Source organism: Mytilus edulis, chromosome 14 (genome assembly GCF_963676685.1).
Source record: "Mytilus edulis chromosome 14, xbMytEdul2.2, whole genome shotgun sequence".
In the NCBI taxonomy this organism is placed as follows: Eukaryota; Metazoa; Mollusca; class Bivalvia; order Mytilida; family Mytilidae; genus Mytilus; species Mytilus edulis.
Genome location: NC_092357.1, coordinates 65273592 through 65297141, shown reverse-complemented (window position 1 = coordinate 65297141; position 23550 = coordinate 65273592). Strand labels below are relative to the sequence as shown.

The 23550-nt window shown below is 33.0% G+C and overlaps 1 protein-coding gene across 2 annotated transcripts in view; it reads left to right on the top strand.

Annotated features, from left to right (window-relative positions):
- LOC139502925 (uncharacterized) overlaps positions 1–23550 on the top strand; it is a 57800-nt gene that overhangs the window by 20474 nt on the left and 13776 nt on the right. For both annotated transcript variants that reach the window (XM_071292593.1, XM_071292594.1), the window contains exons 8-12: positions 158–220; positions 1143–1190; positions 8659–8724; positions 13237–13293; positions 22709–22774. In XM_071292593.1, the coding sequence (XP_071148694.1) occupies positions 158–220; positions 1143–1190; positions 8659–8724; positions 13237–13293; positions 22709–22774 (300 nt within the window). The remainder of the gene's footprint in view (positions 1–157; positions 221–1142; positions 1191–8658; positions 8725–13236; positions 13294–22708; positions 22775–23550) is intronic.

Below are 23550 nucleotides of genomic sequence, written 5' to 3'. Positions count from 1 at the left end.
GTTGGAATAATTATACAGCGAACCATGTTTCCCACCTTCCAACAAGTATATCATTTGTATGGTTAGAATTTTATTAAAAGAAAACTTGCATGGTTCATTCCATATTGCTGAAGACAATATTTTTTCAAAACTAAGGTCAGTTACTTATTTTACATAGATGACCAGCAACAAACAAAACTAAGATTTCAGTCAGATCCTCCACATGGTGGGATGTTAAAGCGTAAGTTGAGTGTTTTAAAGTTTAACATGACCAGTGATATATTAACCGTCGATGTATTGTAACTGTAAACTGCACGTTAAAGATTACATCATTGGATGAGGAGTTTTACATTAACTGAAAATTATCCATGCTAATTTGTTATTGAAACCTCCTAATGATCAACTACAAGCATATTAAACATTTTTGTGTTAAAAGATAAGTCTTACATAACTGTTGTTAATCATAAATATGTATTCTACACAAGGAACATTAACATTTCATCTTCCTTTTGATACGATAATTACTAAAATATATTCTGCATAGTTTTATTTATATCATATTAGTAGGAACTTTTTAATTTCAAATATGTTCTTTTTCAGAGGGCCCAATTTGGTGGTGTTACACCTAAAAAGTATTTTCAAATTCTTTTGCTAAGGAATCAATCCAAGCCGTTTCCTAAACATTCAACGAAGTTAGAGTTTTTCTGTCTGACTGTAATTTTGATAATAAGAACAGCAACAAAAGCGCCTTAGCTTCTTTTCGTGCATTTTTTGTGTACATGAACTGATTTTGTGTCGTGTTTGGAAGGCCATTACCTATGCATTTTAATCGTCTCATTTACGAAAAAAGTTTGTGTTTAAATATTTGTTAACTGATGCAGCCAATAACTATATATTAGAACCATTCCCTAACGTATATAATTGAAATTAATACTGTAGTTTTTTTTTACATTATTATCGAATGAAAGGAATTTAATAGTGACCAAATTTGTATTAACATAGGTTCAATATTACTCGACTGATCTCATTATTATACTTGTATTCCATTCTCAATTGAGATAATTAATAATGCCCTTAAAAAAAATGGGTTCTAAAAACAGTTAATTTACTATATGTAATAAATTAACGTGTTTCATTTGTTCAATTACAAAATATTTTGAAAGGTACATCATCAGCACCTACGAATTCAGATTATCGTCATAGAACGTCAGGTAAGAATACTTTATGTTTTCTGTTGCAGACGTAGTAAAATACTTGGATTATTTTTCAAGCCCTTTACGAAAACATAGGATAACACACAAATTCCAACAGATAAATTATGCTTTGACGCAAAATACTTCTGTCGCGATATGATTAAAACGAGGCAAAAGATAGGAAAGGAATCTACTAAATTGCTTGTCGATAACAAAGTGACAATGATATGACAGCTCAAAGCACGAACGGCGAAAACACGAACAACAGTAAACAAAATACAATATCGAAAACTACTGACTAAGCAACACGATCCCTTTTTCGAGAACGATTGATACGATTGTAAATATTATCCAGACTCCATTAATAGTTCATGCTACTCGATCAGGAGAAACAGCTATACAAGTTAGCTAAGAAGATTGTACAAGAGGAGCGAAATATACCAGTGGGACAGTCATACTCGTTAGATCATGTAACATGTGTGATTAATATGTTATTTGTTCTATTTGAGAGAAACATGTGTTTTGTGCTACTTATTATTATGATATTCTGAGTCTCGATGTGCAAGTATTCCAACAGTGTATCTTGCATTTAAAGTGAAAAGTAAAATCATAAAAATTCTGAACTGTAAAGAACATTTAAAACAGAAATTTTCTTATCAATTGGCAAAATCAAAATCACAAGTACATTTCACGAATGGACAACAACTGTCGTAACCCTGACTTAGTACAGGCAAACAGATATATAGACAAACATTTATCATGACACAATGACACAATGACGGAATGTTTAAGTACAGAGCCACATCAAATGCAAGAAAGAAATACAAAAAGACATCAAATTATTCACATTTAATTAAGTAAAACGAAAGACAACAGTACAGAAAGTATTAGAACAATAACACAATGACGGGATGTTTAAGTACAGAGCCACATCACATAGATACCACCAAAAGAACATATTAAACTGTAAGAGAAATATTCATAAAGACAAATAAAAAAGAAGATGTGGTATAATTGCCAATGAGACAACTCTTCACAAGAGACATAATGAAACAGAAATTAACAACTATAGGTCACCGTACGGCCGTCAACAACGAAAAAAGCCCATACCGCATAGTCAGCTATAAAAGACCTCCAAATTACAACATTTCAAACGAAAACTAACGGCCTTATTTATTTATGAAAATGAGGGTTAACCATGTTAGTGGGATCCCAACCCTCCCTGTTACCTGGCATAGTGGTGTAACAGTACAACATAAAAACGAACTATCTATTGAAAAAGTCTTAACTTTAACAAAATATAAAACAAAATCTTAAACATTTTAATCACATTTTAAATAGATTATTTAATTTTAACAAATACACGTATCATATGAAATAAATTTTAATCATCTCTTTCGCTGTACATGTTAATCTTCTGACGGTCATGGTTAAATTTTAATCCGTATGGCTGTGGCAATAAATACAAATTAAATTAAGATAAAGGATTACAAATAATTTTGATATTCCAATTACCAATAACTGCGTCTAATCAGCAATTACCTGGCATATTGTGAAATTCGTGAATAAAAATTCATGTTGTGTTTACATAACAATTTCAGTAAGTAGACAATAAAGTAAAATTATATAGTGTTGTTATCAAATTAAACCAGATAGTCAGTTGAAGATTTGGCTATGTATAGAATTGTAGGAAATATAAAGAGGTAAAACGGGAAAAAGCTGACAAAAAATCTTTGGACTCTTTTTTTAATTCAGTAATGAAGATAGTTGATATTCGAATACAACATTTTAAAGAACATTTTACCCTCAACAAAAACTATAAAAACCCTATTTCGCGTATCAAAAATAAACTAACAGAACTAGCCAAGGAATTTGTTTTTGTCCCGGCTGATAAAGCTGCTAATAATATCATTATTGTTTGACGTAAATTTTATATAGAGGTTCTGCAAAAGGAAATCACGAATTCACCTACATTCCAACTGACTCCATTTTCAGAAAACGACATCTGTAACAAACATAAACTTTTAGCTACTTCTTTACAAGCAGAACCAAACACAATGAAAGTCCCAACTATGTACTGGCTTCCGAAGCTGCACAAAAAACCTTACAAATATAGATTTATTTCATCTTCTAGCCATTGTTCAACTACTAAATTGTCTGTTTTACTTACTAGTACACTTGGTACAATAAAAAACCTGATAATAAATTGTTCAAATAAGGCCTTTGAAAATAGTGGAATTAATTACTTTTGGAGTGTCAAAAACTCGTTGGAAGTACTTGATAAAGTGCATGCATATATTGGTGATTTTGAATCTGTTCAAAGTTTTGATTTTTCTACCCTATATACCACTTTGCCTCATATTCTAATTAAGAAAAAATTCAAATCCCTAATTAACTGGGCATTTAAAAAGTCGGAATGCGAGTACATATGTTCAAACTCTTTTAGATCATTTTTTAGTAGCAATAAACAAAAGAACTATGTCAATTGGACATGCTTTGATACTATTTATGCACTTGAATTTTTACTTGATAACATTTTTGTTCGCTTTGGAGATTCCGTATATCGTCAAGTTATTGGAATTCCAATGGGGACTAACTGTGCACCACTTATTGCGGACCTGTTTTTGTATTGTTATGAGTTACAATTTATGACTAAAATTAGCAAAGACCCATCAAAACAACATTTGATACAAAAATTTAACAATACTTTTAGATATTTGGATGATATATTGGCTCTAAATAATGACGACTTCAGTAATTATACTAAAGAAATTTATCCTGTAGAACTTACTTTAAATAAAGCTAATGATAACAATGACCACTGCCCTTTCCTCGATCTTGATATATATATCATAAACGGGAAGCTTAATACAAAAATTTATGATAAAAGAGATGATTTTTCATTTCCTATTGTTAATTATCCATTTTTAGATGGTGACGTTCCCTTGTCACCATCTTATGGTGTTTATATATCTCAACTTGTACGATTCGCTCGTGTATGTAACAATGTATTAGATTTTAGCGAGAGAAATTTATGTATTACTGAAAAATTATTACACCAGGGTTTTCGATATCACAAACTGGTCAAAACATTTACTAAATTTTATCACCGGTATAAGGAAATAATTCGTAAATATAACTCAACATGCAGACATCTTATACGTTCAGGTATTTCACATCCAAAATTTTATGGAAATATTCTTTATAAAGCACAAAAATGTCAGTATTCTCCTCATAAACTAACAAAACCTTTAAATAGACTTATTAAAAGGGGATATAGTTACGATACTGTTGTCAGGTCATTAAAGATTGCATATTTTGGCTTTAACATTGATTCACTGATAGGGTCTTTGCATCGGAACTAAACACATTTATTTCTAAAAAAACAGTTGTTGGCATGACACGGGTTATGTTCTTCTCATATATTTTATGATAGTATGATACTAAACCCCTAACGGGAGGGATTGTACCTGATATTCATATGATGAAGACATAATCTTTCAATCAGTTTAATTGAGGTCTGGAGCTGGCATGTCAGTTAACTGCTAGTAGTCTGTTGTTATTTATGTATTATTGTCATTTTATTTATTTTCTTTTGTTACATCTTTTGACATCGGACTCGGACTTCTCTTGAACTGAATTTTAATGTGCGTATTGTTATTCTTTTACTTTTCTACATTAGCTAGAGGTATAGGGGGAGGGTTAAGATCTCATAAACATGTTTAACCCCGCCGCAATTTTGCGCCTGTCCCAAGTCAGGAGCCTCTGGCCTTTGTTAGTCTTGTAGGATTTTAAATTTTAGTTTCTTGTGTATAATTCGGAGTTTAGTATGACGTCCATTATCACTGTACTATTATGCATATTTTAGGGGCCAGTTGAAGGACACCTACGGGTGCGGGAATTTTCGCTACATTGAAGACCCATTGGTTGCCTTCGGCTGTTGTTTGCTCTATGGTCGGATGGTTGTCGCTTTGACATATTCACCATTTCCTTTCTCAATTTTAAGATATAATAACATGAAATATTTTCCTCGACAATTAACATTACGATACTGTCGTACCAGTATGAGATTATGGCGTTGCAATTTTTAGTGTTTGCTTTTTTTTTTGTGTGTTTAATTTTGGCACTTTCGAAGGAGGTACCAAATAAATCAAACTAAAACTACAACCAAAATAACCCAATTTACGGTATTTATCAACAAGGTCTTGGTATATTCCGATGAACTTTTTTTAGAAAAAGGACGTTTTTTGACAAACCCCTGGTTCATCAACTCTTTTCTCAGACACTGGTGCCGTTTTTAAAGCATGAATCGGACCTGCAAGCTCGTTAACACCGAATAATGTGGTAAATATATATCCCATTTCAGGTGTAGTTGGTATTTGTTGGGGGAAATGCACAATTTCAAAATTAAAATCGTCTCTTTTGTCATAGATTCTGATACTGAGATGCCGTGTATGTCAAATTCGAGGTATATGTCCAAAAATGAGGCGGAGGAAGCCGTGTATGTTGTTTATTTAATTTCTAGTTCTGAGAGACATATTAGTGAAACTGATTCAGAAAAGTTTAGATGGTCAATAGAAAATATATTATTAATATATCTGAAGGTAAAGTTAAATAACCTGGCTTCTTTGATCTTCTTGTTTTTGACAAGTATCTGAAGGAACTCCGATTCATATGAAAATAAGAAGAGGTCGGAATGGAGAGACGTACAGTTCTTTCCCGTAGGAATGTCGACAGTTTGTTGAAAAAGTCTATCTACAAATTCGACAAATATGACAGATAAGATACTTGCATACTGATCACTTGTTTGTCTGTGTAACATGTTTTACCATTTTGTTCATTATTAACAAAATATGCCGTATGGCATCCCAAAGTAATACAGTTTTATGTTGACAAACATTATAATTTAGTTCTTTTATACCATTTTCCAATTTAACATATGAAATGGTGGTTCCTTTTTCATATTAAGTTTTTATTTGAAGACAATGCGGTCATTAACTACTCTGCTTGCATTTATGTTTTTGTCAACGTAAACTCTGAAACTAATAATTTGTTTGTATTTGTACTAATTGCAAATTAATATTTAATTACTTACCAAAAGCAATCAAAAACGGAAATCTACGCGACCTATTTTAGAGATTGTGATGACTAAAACATAACAAATTTGGGTCTGTCTCCGTCATCATAATCTTGAATTGCTTTGGTGTTCGGTAAAATATAATAGCTATCGTTTCATTTGATGTGTTTCAGCTTTTGATATTACCATTTGATTATGGACTTGGAATTTCTGATTTGAGTTTTCGTCAGAGTTCGGTATTTTTGTTATTTTCCTTTCTATCATATACACGGGAATTTTCATGGGTTCTTAGTCTTGAATCAAGTTAATAATAACTTACACATACCACACGTGGAAAATACATTAATAGTTTAAAATAAAGATACACCTTTACTTTGATATATTTTAATCAAGTCTCTTGCATCCAAGATTGTTATTCGTAAGAGGGTTAACAAAGCCTTTAATCTCAAAGATGTGACATCAACACCTATGGATTGATCACGTGCATCGTCTAAATACAATTACAGTCCAGCTGTTATTGCTGGCGACATTGGTATCGTTACCAATAAATAACTAAGAGAGATGTTAATCAAAGAAATGAAATACAGAATTTCCAAGCCCAATTGAAAAAAGAACTTCAGGTTATTGATGGATGCTGTAGAGAACTATAATTTAGTTGAGTAAAACGCATACAAGACGAACTAGAACTGACCTCTGTGTCGGAACTATATCAAAGCTTTTTGACCATGCATTCAGAAGTTAGACACTACGACATACTATGAACACATGGGTTTTTAAACCATTTAAAAATCAGGAGTTTGTGAGTGATTTATCCTCTTTGCATGACATATGTCATTGTCCCAGCAGATAAGTTCTCAAATAGTATTGTCTTCGTATGTAAAAACCATTATTTACAATATCTCACAAACAAGTTTGGAATAAACCGCACAAATGGTAATCCTAAGTATTCTATAATACATTCTATGATGAGTATATTCACAAAGAATGAAATTATACAAAATCACAAATTCGTCCTTCTTTTATTTGGTATTAAAGCGTTGACAAGTATTCTGTCGACAGCAAGACATAGTCTTTAGTGAATTTACATTGCTGTAAGACATGTCTTTGTATTTGTACATCATACATTCATGTATTTATTTTTAATGTATTTGGTATGGTTTCGGTTGAATAATGTGTTATGTCGTATCGTCTTTGTCTAACTTATTATAAAATTGTCTTTGATTACTATCATTGTCACATATTTTAATATAGCTGTTATACTGAATGTGAATTTGCATTGCTGTGTGACGTGTATCAGTGATTTGTATATTTCCATCATTCATGGGTTAAATTGATGTTTCGGTTAAAGTTGGAAAAAATTGCCTTTCCATACCACCATTGTCATAAAAATTGTTTGAATATTTGTATTAAGTTTGAGATGGCATGGTAGTAACGTAAGCGCGTCACTGTTTTTGATATCATGTGGCGTTTATCGCTGATTGAATATGTTTGTTGTTGTTCTGCGATTTGTTTCGATAATTATTTTATTTGTTTTTGCGTTTCTCTGGTATGAACGATCTTGCGTGGGTTAGTACTTTATTTCTGTCATATATTGTGTAAGCTTTCATTAACTTCCATATTTCATACTAGTATTTTTCATGATACAAATTAACCATGTATTTATGAGGCAACTCTCTCGTCCAAGACACAATTTGTATTGTTAAACTATTAAATAGTCCATTTCAAATCCATTTGTGTATCATGCAGAATAAATTAGCTCAGTTTGTGAACATAGTTATAAGAGTAGCATTGAGGTTGTCACATGTTTAGCATGATCTGCTTATACTTTGGAATCACCTGAGATCACCCATGATTGGGTAATGTTTGTTTTGCTAATCTTTGGGGTTTTCCATGATGGTGTTTGGTAGACTGTCATTGACGTCATTGGAAACATTGTGTCTTCCAAGTTTACGGAGCGCCAAAAGTGCCAGTTGAATATTCAAAACACATAGTGAAAACACACCGGAGACCGCTTAAATAAGGGTGAGACCCCCTGGTCTTTCAATGCTCATAACATTCAATTGAACCATAAACTCTGTATATATAAAGGTTGTATTAGAAGGATTTCCCAGAACAAGAGGGCTTAGATTGTCATTTTCAGCTAAAAATTGTCAAAATTTTTGGACAAAGAGCACAGGGCAATAGTGAGAGCCCCCTAATCTCTCCATCTTTCTAAGATTATGCATACATTTATGTTAATAGTTAATAGATAGATACACACGTAACTTAAAGGAATATGGGAACACTTCCAATCTTTTATGTTTACTGAGTTAACAATAAATGTGTTTAATAGCTTTAGAAAATTAAATGATTTTTGTCTGTGTACACTTTTGGAATTATTAGTAAATTCATTTTCAACAATTTTTACAGCTGGCAAACAAGAAAGTGGAATACGTTTAATTGAAAATGATGACCGTTTTAATCGAGAAATAAAAGGTGAGTAAACAATTATAAGTAAGTTTAACTGATAAATATGTAACTAGAAGAAATTGTGCAATTTTTGTTAACAACACAACATAGATCAAATGACGCAGATGAAAAAGGTAATGAAAAAAACCCCAAAACAGAGGGCCAGGTGAGCTTTTCTCATCACTTGCCGTCCGTCGTCCGTCGTCGTTAACTTTACAAAAATCTTCTCCTTTAAAACTACTTGACCAAATTTAACCAAACTTAGCCACAGTCATCATTTGGGTATCTGGTTTGAAAAATATGTGTCCGGTGACTCGGTCAACTAACCAAGATAGCCCCATGGTTAAAAATAGAACAGAAGTGTAAAATTTTGATTTTGGCCTATATCTCTGAAACCAAAGCATTTAGAGCAAAACTGACAAGGAGTTAAACTGTTGATCAGTTCAAGATCTATATGCGCTGAAATTTTCAGATGAATTGGGCAACACGTTGTTTGGCTGCTGCCCCTGAATTGGTAATTTTAAGAAAATTCTGCCGTTTTTGGTAATTATCTTGAATATTATTACAGATAGAGTTTAAAAACTGTAAACAGCAGTAATATTCATCAAAGTAAGATCTACAAATAAGTCAGCATAACCAAAATGGTCAGTTGACCCCTTGAAGAGTTATTGCCCTATATATTAAATTTTTTAACAATTTTTCGTAAATTTTTGTAATCTTTACACAAAAATCTCCTCTATAACTGCTAAGACTAATGTATTCAACTTGTCCACAATCATCATTAGGGTATATAGTTAAAAACAAAAATTTGTCAGATGACCCCGAATGTGAAACAAGATAGCTAAAAATAGAACTTAAGGTGGCTCATATCTCCGAAAAGAAAGCATTTAAAATGCATTTCCTCTCTTTCCGAATGGATTAAGGCAGTGAGGTCGTTGATACAAATCAGAATTAAGAACTGAATAGGTCTTTCAATGTCCATGCTACGTCAATCATTAAAGACCCAAATGTTGCAAAACACTAATCCTACCTCCATAACAATTATGTTAATGTCCCCGTAGATAAAGCCCCAAACAACATCGTTTGTGTATGTAAAACTCATTACATTAACTGCTTGATAAACGAATTACCAAAGAGGAAATCCGGGATAACCATAGGTCTGTTCTATGTTCCTTTGGAATTTTAACCAAAGATAAAGAACTGGATCTTCCATCACATCATACCTAAACTTCATAAGTTTCCTTACAAACAACGGTATATTGAAAGAGTTGGTATTGCTTTGCTTCATAAAAAAAGAATGGCCAACGTAGATACAAGCATCTTGTCTTGGAGAGGGATAAATCCTACTTTGTAAAGGATCACTCTGATTCAAACAAAAAATTCTCTGAAACTGATATTATCAAGATGCTTGATTACTTGATTGACAACATATGTGTACGTTCGGAGGACGTGTTTTTCAACAGACTGTCCAAGCATTCCCATTGGAACAAATTGTGCCCCTCCTTGCCGACTTGTTTCTTTATTATTATTATTATGAGGCTGACTTCATACAGGAACTTCTTAGGAAGAAAGATAAGAAATTAGCGATATCCTTTAACTCTACTTTCCGCTATACCAATATATTTAGATGTTATTCTTCGCTAAATAATTCAAAATTTGGTGACTATATGGAACGCACCTTTCCCATCGACCTAGAGATAAAGGACACTACATATACATTTAAGTTGGCCTTATATCTTGACTAACATCTAGAAATTGACAATGAGGGTCGGTTGAAAACAAGACTTTACGACAAAAGTGTTGATTTCAGCTTTTCTATTGTGAACTTTCCATTTCTAAGTAGTATCATTCCAGCAGTACCTGCATACGGGGTATATATCTCCCAATTGATACGAAATTCCCGTGCTTGCATTTCCTATCATGATTTTCTTGATAGAGGGTTGCTCCTCACATCAAGGCTATTAAACCAAGAGTTCCAAATGATGAAGTTGAAATCCCCTTCGTAAATTTTACGGACGCCATCACGAGTTGGTTGACCGTTAAGGAATAACCGTTTTACAAATGATATCGGATATGTTCCTTACATCGTAACTACAATCCCCTTCCCCTTCATGATTAGGACCTACCGATTTAGACTTTTTACCAGATTTGTTATCACATAAGCAACACGACGGGTGCCACATGTGAAGCAGGATCTTCTTATCCTTCCGGATCACCTGAGATCACCCCTAGTTTTTGGTGGGGTTCGTGTTGTTTATTCTTTAGTTCTATATGATGTGTCATGTGTACTATTGTTTGTCTGTTTGTCTTTATTCATTTTTAAGCCATGGCGTTTTTGTCAGTTTCTTTTCGATTTATGAGTTTGATTGTCCCTTTGGTATCTTTTGTCCCTCTTTAAGAGCAAATCTGAGGCAAAATTTAGAGGGTTGCTCCTCACATCAAGGCTATTAAACCAAGAGTTCCAAATGATGAAGTTGAAATCCCCTTCGTAAATTTTACGGACGCCATCACGAGTTGGTTGACCGTTAAGGAATAACCGTTTTACAAATGATATCGGATATGTTCCTTACATCGTAACTACAATCCCCTTCCCTTTCATGATTAGGACCTACCGATTTAGACTTTTTACCAGATTTGTTATCACATAAGCAACACGACGGGTACCACATGTGAAGCAGGATCTGCTTATCCTTCCGGATCACCTGAGATCACCCCTAGTTTTTGGTGGGGTTCGTGTTGTTTATTCTTAAGTTCTATATGGTGTGTCATGTGTTCTATTGTTTGTCTGTTTGTCTTTATTCATTTTTAAGCCATGGCGTTTTTGTCAGTTTCTTTTCGATTTATGAGTTTGATTGTCCCTTTGGTATCTTTTGTCCCTCTTTAAGAGCAAATCTGAGGCAAAGAAATTGTTTATTAGGTCAAGATTCTGCCTTGAAATTATACTGAAGTACGACGCTAGATTAAAACTGACGTGGAAAGGTTTTCATTTTTATGAAGCTCAGGTGGTCGTGTGTTCTAGCGGGACGGCTACAGTGCAGGCGATTTGGTGTCACGATATCTCATAGCATGGGTTCGAATCCCGGCGAGGGAAGAACAAAAAATTTGCGAAAGCAAATTTACAGATCTATCATTGTTGGGTTGATGTTAAGACGAGTTGTATACACATAATGTACACAGCCATGTATCACCATCACTGCTGGTGATCCGATGGATAACCTTATATCTGTTAGTCAAATATAAATATAAATATACTTTTTCACTTTTTGGTCTTTTGGAAAATGTTGTTTGTGCTGTATTTAGACCCTTCTACAACGAAATTTGTTTTACATGCACACGTATAAAAATTGCGGTGTGTATCCAACGCAATCATATGTTTGGACGTAGTTTTCAATTTAGACTTGTTTATATTTTTCCGTTTGGGCTTGTATCATATACTCCCTCCAGTTTATATGATCCGTTCATCCTATATTGACTTAAAAAAATTCAAGAGTCTCTCTGAAAAATTAGGGTAAATTATATGGCCTTCCAAATACCGTTTCGATCCCTAACATCACTGAAGAGACATATATTGTTGAAATCTAGATCTGGTGTACAAAAAAATATTGATACCTTGTGTTTGTGGCATAACATCTTGGCCACAAGTTTATTGTTTTCTGTTAAGTATTAAATTTATATAAAGATCCATATTGTTACATCTCGTGATCAATTTAATTTGGCAATCGCCAATGGCAGTCAGCAGGGTTTAAGAACACCAGTTGTTCGACCTGTTAGTCAAATTCGTTTTGTTTAAATATACTTTTTCATTTTTTGGTCTTTTGGAAAATGTTGTTTGTGCTGTATTTAGACCCTTCTACAACGACATTTGTTTTACATGCACACGTATAAAAAATGCGGGTTTTATCCAACGCAATCATAAATTTGAATGTAGTTTTCAATTTAGACTTGTTTTTATATATATATAACTCGTCTAAACATTAACCCAACAATGTTAGATCTGTAAATTTGCTTTCGCAAATACATATATATATATATATATTCTAGTCGAGGTTGTATAACATAAGGTTTTACTGTGTTAAAGGTAACAATTAACAAACAAAATTTAGATTTAATTAAATACGACTGAACATGTAAAAAAGTTAACACGTAGGTTCAGATTTTCAAATTTCAACTTGATCAGTTATATATGTATCGACGATTTATTGTTACTGCTAGTTAAGAGATGTTTGACTGAATCAGAAGTTTTCTGTTCATTGACAATCATGGTTAAGTTGTAATTGCAGCTGCCTTATGATAACTCACATTCGTAACATTTTTTTCGAATCAAATAACAGTGACAACATTTGCAATCTTTTCGATTTATGTAACTCGAATTCCAACATATTCGTACTTGTATTCGTACTTGTATTCATGAACCCGGTAAATGATTACTATATTCATGAACCCGGTAAATGATTACTATATTCATGAACCCGATAAATGATTACTATATACAATAAATTCAGATAATTTAATATTTGAAATCATAAAATGTTTTGAAAGGTTCGACAACAGCACCTAATCATACAGGGCCTTTACCATACCATTATAAAATGTCAGGTAAGACTAATTTAAGTTATTTGTTGCTGACGAATGCTTAAAACTTAAATGATGTTGGCTTTCCAAGCAATACATGTAATGAAATAATAACTTGTCAAGCAACATTCAATATATAAATCGGACTGTTATGCAACAAATCTTTGTCATAAGAAAGGCTTAAGACACAAACATGACCAAAGTGATATACGGTGTTTAAGTAAAAACAAACTAAAAGTTAATGACAAAAACGAAAAACAAAAACAGGATAAACAATAGTACACAACACAGAAAACTAAAACAAAATGAGGGAAACGAACCACACAAATAGTTTGTGAATCAGGTGCTCAGCATGGGTAAGCAAATCTTGTACCACATGTTAGTACAAACTTTTAGTTAGGTATATCTCAGTTGGTTACTTTTGAGGAAAACAGGGCTGGATTATGGTTACGCCAATAGAAACATATTCGTTTTCATCTGTTAAATAATACGCTATGTCATGTAATTGCAGTAATTCCGAAAACACTTATGGCCCCATTTCCCATGTCCTAACAGGAAACCGTAACATCGTTTGCGAACGAGAGTTAAAGTCATTCCTCATATTCCTCATATCGGCCCCCGTCTTTTATTAATTGGAATGAGTGTCGTAATATCATCCACGACTCACTCCGTATTGTTTGAAATGGGTAAAACGGGAAAACGCTGACAAAAATTCTTTGGACTCTTATTTTAATTCAGTAATGAAGATAGTTGATATTCGTATACAACATTTTAAAGAACATTTTATTCTTAACAACAACCATAAAAAAAAACTATTTCGCGTATCAAACATAAACTAGCCAAGGAATATGTGTTTGTCCCGGCTGAATAAAGCTGCTAATAATATCATTATTGTTTGACGTAAATTTTTTATTGAGGTTTTCCAAAAGGAAATCACGAATTTACCAACATTCCAACTGACTTCATTTTCAAAAAACCACATCTGTAACAAACACAAACCTTTACCTACTTCTTTACAAGCAGAACCAAATACAACGAAAGTCCCAACTATGTACTGGCTTCCGAAGCTACACAAAAAACCTTACAAATATAAATTTATTTTATCTTCAAGCCATTGTTCCACTACTTAATTGTCTATTCTACTTACTAGTACACTTGGTACAATAACAAATCCTGATAATAAATTGTTCAAATAAGACCTTTGAAAATAGTGGAATTAATTACTTTTGGAGTGTCAAAAACTCGTTGAAAGTACTTGATAAATTGTATGCATATATTAGTGATTTTGAATCTGTTTAAAGTTTTGATAGTTCTACCCTATATACCACTTTGCCTCATATTCTTATTTCCTATAAAAATTCACATCCCTAATTAACTGGGCATTTAAAAGGTCAGAATGCGAGTACATCTGTTCAAAGTCTTTTAGGTCATTTTTAAGTAGCGACAAACAAAAAAAACAATGTCAATTGGACATGCTTTGATACTATATCTGCGCTTGAATTTTGACTTGATAACATTTTTGTTCACTTTGGAGATTTTGTATATCAGGCGCGTGCAGCCCACTAGGTAAAAGTGAAAAGGTGTAAAGAACTGTTTTTCATCTCTCTCATTAAGTCCATAAAGTTCAAGATTACGTAGCTGATGCATCCAGAACCTTTCTCTCTATTTTCTACTTTGGTAGTCCCAGTTTTGGTTTACCTCAATTATTTGAAAGGTGGTGTTTTCAAAAGTACAAAATGTATGCCCTGCTAATAAGAGGTGTCTCGTAATTGGGCAGTTTCTTCCTTTTGTATAAAATGACCGCTGATTGTTAAGTCTGATGTTGAATTTAGTTTCTGTTTCACCAACATACTAGACGAGTAAAAAATAATTATAAATACTATTGTCGATTTTGCAATCAGATGTAACATAGATGATGTATCGCTGCTTTATTACTTTGCTTCTGTTAGAGTGGTCAGAGTTGACGACTTTACAGCACTTGCTTCTTCCGCATTGTTGGCTAGACCCAATTTAAAAAGTTTCTTGTTTCTAACAATGCTCTTCAACTTTGTACTTGTTTGGCTTTATAAATATTTTGATATGAGCGTCACTGATGAGTCTTATGTAGACGAAACGCGCGTCTGGCGTACTAAATTATAATCCTGGTACTTTTGATAACTATCTAAACTTTTGATGTCACAAGTATGTCTTTGAGATTTTTGGGTCTGCGATATGCAATAACAGGAGGTGATGGAAGTAAGTTCTTTTAAAGAAGAGTCATTTTAGATAAGACGCCAGTGCTTACAGATAGTAGGTGAAATATTTGTCAAATCGGGATGGAAGGTGACAACAAACGGAATTCCATCTCTGCGGGTCGTCTTATCTTTGTATTCCATGAGGATATCTCGATCATCTTTTTCTTTGGCTTTATCAAAGGCGTCTGTGACGTGTTTTGGTTTTGTATCCTCGGTGTATACGTAAAAAGGCGGGAAAAATATCACAGGTGCAGATGTCAATATTCATAAAAAAAAAGTAAGAAAAGTAAACAAGTTAACAGTCCAATCGATTTCATCTTTCCTTTGAAACTTTTCATGATAACTGAATTAGCGTCGTTATGGGCGATGACGTTAAGGATGGATTCATTCATAATATGTATATGTTCCGGACCATATAAGTATTTGGGCTATACGCGTTTGGTCCGACTGTACGCGTATGGTCGGGGTAATTAACACTCTGTTACAGTTTACTCTTAATACTTCTAGACTCTTCATATGGTATGACCGCTCATTAAAAAGAAACTATCATATAGGTCATTTTATTGTCATAGTATAATAAAGAGATTAACGAAATAAAAAAAAGAAGTTTCACATAGTTAATTTTACTACCTAGTCAAAACTATAATAAACACATTTCATACCGATGTTCACTACTGATTTGTTATAACGAGTGAATAGCAATTTGTCGACTTGAAAATATAACTTCCAAAAATGTCTAAATACACTGTTACAAAAGAAGTCACTGGCAAGGAACGTAGTTGATTTAAATTGTTTCGTGAATATGGTGTAATGTATCCATTTTACGATATTTGAGATCTAGAGCTTTATAAACACCGTAGACACATCAGAACATCCAGCTCTAAAGAAGGCTATTTTTTCACTTGCAAACACAAGGTGTAACTGAAAAAGATCGTGCACAACCATGACGTGCAAATGCGAAAAAGCTATGATACCGTATGGAAGTAAATGTTACGATAAGCTTACATGCAAGAATGTTATTAGCGATGAAAATTAACTCTGGCATCAATATTTAATTTACACGTAGCCTTTGAAATAATACAATGCCATGTATCGAAAGATAAAGTTTATTGCTACATGTATAACGTTTGTAATCAATATTTGAAAAAAATATCTATATGGTCAAATACTCATATGGTCCGGCCCGTTAAAAACCATACCAGTATATACTCATATAGACCGACCATACGCGTACGGTTGGACCATATAAGTATACGCGTATTGTCCAAATACTCATATGGTCCGGAACATATATATATATATATATAACGACAAGCACTTTTTACAGATTGACGGAACTAGTATGGGAACAAAAATGGCACCTTCTTTTGCCAACATTTTTATGGGGGATCTCGAAGAACGCATCCTTTTGAGTGTGCCATACAAACCCTTGTCATGGCTCCGTTTTATTGATGATATTGACATGAAATGGAACGATACTGCAGAACATTTGCAAGATTTCCTAGATCATTGTAATCAGTTCCATCACTCAATTAAATTAACATCTGAATTTTCAAGCGAGAAAATTGCTTTTCTCGACACCACCACATTTGTAAAAAACGGGGTCATGACAACTGATCTCCACACAAAGAAAACTGATAAACACCAGTTCCTTTCTCCAAAAAGTTGTCACCCGAAACACTGCTCCAGGAGTATACCTTACAGTCAAGCCATCAGACTAAAGCGAATTTGCTCTTCGGAATCCAAACTTAACTATCGTTTGGGACAACTAAAAACACAGCTCAAATCAAGAGGATATAAAACCAAAAACATCACAGACGCTTTTGATAAAGCCCAAGAAAAAGATCGAGCTAGCCTCATGGAATACAAAGATAAGACGACCCGTGCAGATAGAATTCCGTTTGTTGTAATCTTCCATCCCGATTTGACAAATATTTCATCTACTATCCGAAAGCACTGGCGTCTTATCGAAAATGACTCTTCCTTAAAAGAAATTTTTCCATCACCTCCTGTTATTGCCTATCGCAGACCCAAAAATCTCAAAGACATACTTGTGACATCAAAAGTAAAGAAACAAGGAACTTCTAAATTTGGGTGTTACAAACAATGCGGTAGAAGCAATTGTAAGTGCTGTAAAGCCGCCAACACTGACCACTCTTTCAGCAGCACAGTAACAAAGCAGCGATACAACATCTATGTTACATTTAATTGCAAAACGGAAAATAGTATTTATATTCTTACTTGTGGAACTTGCAAGCTGCAGTATGTTGGTGAAACAGAAACTACATTCAACATCAGACTTAACAATCACCGGTCGTTCTATACAAAAGGAAGAAACTGTCCAATTACGAGACACCTCTTAAGAACAGGACATACTTTTGATAATATCACCTTTCAAATAATTGAGTTAAATCAAAATTGGGACTCCGAAAGGAGAAAACAGAGAGAAAGGTTCTGGATGCATCAGCTACGTACTCTTGAACCTGATGGACTTAATGAGAGGGATGAAAAACAGTTCTACCCTAAACCAAAGGAATAAATCATGAATTTCATTCTATTTAACTAAAACAATAATTTGTTTAGATTTAAAAATTGTTATGTACAATAAACGGCAAAAATATCTTTTATATACCCCATCAATCAATATTTTAAACTTTTACACAAAAACGTTAAGCTACAAAGATATTTTTTCGTCATGCATCCGATTTCACCTAGATAGATGCACACGCCCGATGAAGCTAATTTGTTTAGCGAAATATTGCGTGAATAATATATAAAATATAACAACTAATTTAATAACACTCATTAGTGTGTTAAAGTTACATTCTTAGACACTTATATAATTTAATTTAGTAACTGCATCAGTTTATTTACAAACTGATCCACACCTAGATAGATTGAATGTTGATTGTTGCTATTTTTAGACACTATATATATATATATATATATATTCATTAAATAAAATAGAAAAATAAGTAAAAAGTTGTCTGTTCCATTCTATCGATTTTATCCTTCCATATGGACACTTCAGGATCCCAATAGAAGGATGTAATCGATAGAATGGAACTGTTAACTCTTTACTTATTTTCTATTTTATTTAATGAATACATATATCTGCACATGTGAAAATTATTTTATTTTCACATGTATATATATATATATATAGATAACAGAACAAGAGAACTCCTGAATGGAGCACTTAATTTTACGAACTTTAATTACTTTTTTTTTTTAAATATCTTAATCATACTTCCTTCAAATACGACACATGAAATAAGAATGTCCACAGAAGACATTACGCTACAAAACACGTGAAAAACACACTTAAGATAAATAATGTTGGTTAGAAAACAGACCAAAAAGCAAATAGTACGTATCAAAGGATAGGAAATATTCAAATAATATAAACAATCTTTATGATTTTGTTTACAATAATGGTGTATATAACGAAAATAACAATAAGTCCTTTCACTGCCAAACAGATTGTAAACAAACCCCTTCAGTGCCAAGGCTTTTTTTGATTGTCTCTACGTTCACGGAATTAACGTCGACGTCATAGTACAGCTTTGATAGCGCAAAAAGATTTCATTTGAAAATTGGCGGGAATTCCCGAGATTTTTTAATATTTCGACAGACTACATGTACCTACTTGGTTGAAGAACATTCTGGTCCACGTTTTTAAGTAAGAGCAACTAAATAAAGTAAAATCAAGCTTACAATTGGTTGAAAAATTAAATAAATTGTTTTATGTTTTATGTTCTCTATATACATGATCAAATAATTGCACCAATTTATAAGCTTGACGTTTACTTCTTTTCTCTCTTGAACAGGGACCCGAATGTCCTCCACAAAGAAAGTAACATGTTAGAAAATCATTTACTCACGAATCAAAAGTTGGTTATATAAAAAAGAACTAATGCAAATGGAGTTGCCACTGCTCATAATAGAATGCTTGTGATTATAATTATTCTTTATGAATAATTTCATTATATGAGCTTGGGATCATACAACATTCAAGACACATTTATATAGAAAGATATTTTATTCATCAGCATGACATCGCCTGCTGTGTTTTTTATAACACATTTTATGAACACCTTTATGGCAGAGAACACATATATGTTTCGACCTTTTTCTACCACCAGGAACATTTCGAACAGAACATATACAACAATCTTTTTCTTTTCTTTCCGGCAATTTTCTTAAATTTTGATTGTTAATTTCATCATTTAAGACCCCAATATTGACACGGTTTCTTGTCATATGATCTTCGGAAAGGTCATCAATTAGCAGTTGAATAAAATGGAGACGGGATTTAGCATCCATAGTTTGACACCAAATTTAGCGTGCTTTGTCGGAATGTACTGTCTCAAAACTGTAGGCGATTTGGTCCCGATTAAGGATTCGTCAATCGACATGTTTTGAGACGGAGAATAATGTTTTTTTGCTTTAAGATTGAAATGGTCAACAATGGGTTTAAATTTTGCAGTAGGGTCATAACTTGGTGAATTTCTAGGCGCTATCTTTCTATTGTCAACAAGATGCAGGAATTTCAATAACAATTGGAACTGATTTCTGGTAAAAACTTTCCTGAACCAAGGAGTTGACTGACTAGAATGTTTTCTGTTCAAGTATTCCGATATTGTCGCCTTCTTTATCAAGCCCATATTTAAAATAACCGCAACGAAGGCTTTAAACTCTATTAATGTTAACTTTCCTTTCTTATGCCAATCATGAACCCTGGATTTATTGCTGATATTGTGTTGATTTCTTGTTATAAAATTTCTAGCGTACCTGGATATAAAAAATAATGAGTTTTTTTTATATTCTTGACAACCGTATAATAATTATTAAATGTATTAAATTGTAGTTTAAAATTTCACACTTGTTTAAAAAAAAAAAATAAGGATTGTGTCCGTTTTTTTTTCCAATTCTCTTTTCTGTGGTGAGATAAGAAGGGACAAAGTAAAAGATGCGTATGTTCCGATCAAAAACCATATTTCATATATATCATATCATCTATAATCAAGCTCAATAATCTTTTTGACGATGCAATACTGGACAATGCGTACTCCCACGATAAATGCAATATTAATTTCATAATGAAATCGAGTGCATAGCACTAGAGCTCCGTCCCGTGTGTTTTGCTTTTTTTTTCTTCTTTTTTCCCTCTTGTATATCAAAGTGACCCCTTGATTTAACTGTCCGACCTTTTCTAACGTATGCCGCATTGATCTTGAACATTAGAAACAGTTTTTCAGTTTTTGCTTTGAAATTTATTCCGTGCATTGCGTCGTTTTCAAAGGAACAAGCCTTAGGGCTTTTGGATTGAGAGTTGTCTCATTGGCACTCATACCACATCTTCCTATATCTATTTACACAAACATACCTGTTTGTTTCTAGGACAAACTTCTCATTAAATCCATTGTAAAAATCAGCATAAAATATGCAATGGGTCTGGAATGTCGTGGCGGCATTCTTTTAGGTCCAACATTTTGATCAAATTCTGTGTGATCCCGAATTTCAGGAGGATATACTCGAAACCAGGGATTAAGATCAGCCATTATTCGAAAGATGCGTTAATGGATGACGTCATAAGATCAATAACGTCATTTATTGAATATCGTACTTTTTGGCGTATTTTTCATTAATTTTTTTTGCATCTCTAAAATTTTTTATTATATTTTATATAAACCTTTCTTTGTTAAGGTATTTTGTTCCTTTTTGATTAATTTTTACATTTTATATCTAATGTATATACATTTTTAATTGCATTTATATATAAAGTAATCCGCAACTTGAAAAGTATATATATATATTTTTTAAAAAGTACACTCCCTTGATGATAACTTTAGGAAAGAAAGATTAAATTGCATACCGCAAAAGTGCTGGGAAAAAAGAGTGAATTTAAGACTCATTACATATAAAACTTACTTCCATAATGTTTATAAAAGAATCCACATGATTTTATTTTATATATTTTTCAAGAAAAAAAGCTCGATTTCCGAACTTTTCAATATTAGAAAAAAACGCGCGAAAATTTAGAGACAATAGACTTAATTGAAGCGCAAAAACGGCGACGTCATAGTACATTACGTATTTCATAACACCATTTGAATCGGCCGATGAATCGGCCCTTTGGCACTGAAAGGAGTACGACTTTGGGCCGATGATCGGCCCTGTGGCACAGAACTCGTTAAGAAAGTGTTTTTTTGGAAGTTTTGTTTAAGAAATAATTCATGGAAGCCATAGATTGTTGGAAATTCACACATGGCCTGGGCCGTGATATTCGAATTTTATCCTGAGCGTTATTTCGATTCTAATAGGACAAATACGGTCATTAAAAAACTGAAGCGAAGGTGGATATGCTGTGTATGTGGCTGTTCTTTTTTACTCCCTGTTAGATAAAGCTCAAATAGCTTTATAGATATGTAGCTTGCGTAGGTTATTTCGAGAATAACTGCTAGAAAAAAAACTTTTTAGTTCTTTAAGTTCTCAAACCCAACATTTGTCATTTTTAATTTACATGTTTTTCTCGTAAGCTTCCGTCAAATCAAAAGTTGACATTTTGTAACTAAGGAGCCGCCATGTTGACTTGCTGAAGTGGGTAAATATGCGAATAATGCAATAGAATAGAAAATAAAACAAAACCTACCTAAAAAAATCAGTTTTAATACAATATCATACGAATTCCGATGGTTCACGTAACAGAAAACTTTCAAGTTTAGCGGTTTTATTTGTATGACGTCATGTTTTGAAATGACTTAAATGCGCCAAAAAGATTAATAGACTTTCGCGGAATTTTATCTAATTTTTATTTTGTTGATTTCTCCGAGCTCTTGTGCATTACTTCTTTTTATTATGCATACGAATAAGAATAAAAGTTATTTTGTCTTTTTTAATTGCACTTTTTAAAACAATAAAATCGGCAAAGGATCTGCAAATAGGTTCCAATACATGTAGGTTTACGTGGCCGTGGGAAGCATATTGTAACAGCCATTATTATGCATATCTCTGAGTCTGCGCTAAGTATATTTTATCGAGAATTTTATCACAGTGTTGTTTATAAAGCTAAAGAAGCACGTCATATTAGAATTATTTATTAATACGATTTACACATGAAAAAAAATTTGTTTTCTTTCAACGAATGAATCCACTTACTAATATTCTCATTTAAATCATTATCATCAATATGTTCTCCACAGAGTACCCTGAACAATCAAGACCAAGACCTCGTGCACATACGACTGAACGGGAACGAGTATTTAAAAGTAAGTGTAGAATTTCAATGTTTAATTGTCCAGAAAAAAAAAATAACTTCGATTTACTCAATACTTTAAATTTAATGTTTAATGTACAGTACCTGATGACGAGACTTTTGTTTATTCAAAATCTGTTCTAAGACCGACTCTATTGCAACTGACATTTATAGTTTGTTCATATGCTGTGCTGCTACACCACTGTCCGATGCGAAATATAGCGAATTGAACGCTCACATAATACAATATTATATGTTTAACACCGCTACATGTACCTGTCCCACAACAGGAGCATGTAGTTTCAGTGGGTGTCTGTCATATTTGTTTTGTTAGAACTTACGGCGTTAGTTTTTCTTGTTGCAATTGCGTCACACTGTTCTGGACCTCTTAAAGCCGACACTATGTATGGGTTTTTCGCCTTATAGAAGGCATGGCGGTTGTCTATAATTGCAAACATCTACTTAATTTTGAGCTCTTGTTGATAGTTGTCACATTGACAAACAAACCACATATAATTGTGTTGATGTAAGATGTTATTACAACTGCTTCTTAATGAGTCAAAAATATATCAATCGAGATGTTTTGAACTACAATCCACGGTTTTGAAAGAAAATTGAGTGTTTCATGGAGTACCTAATAACATGTACATCAGTTTTAATATATGGTATTTTTGAACAGTTAAAGAAGTTTTAGAAATGTTATATGCCGTCTTTGAAATGTAATAAAGCATTATGAATCGGTGAACCGATGTATGTTGCTCATTTGCGATATTGTTTGTCATATCAAGA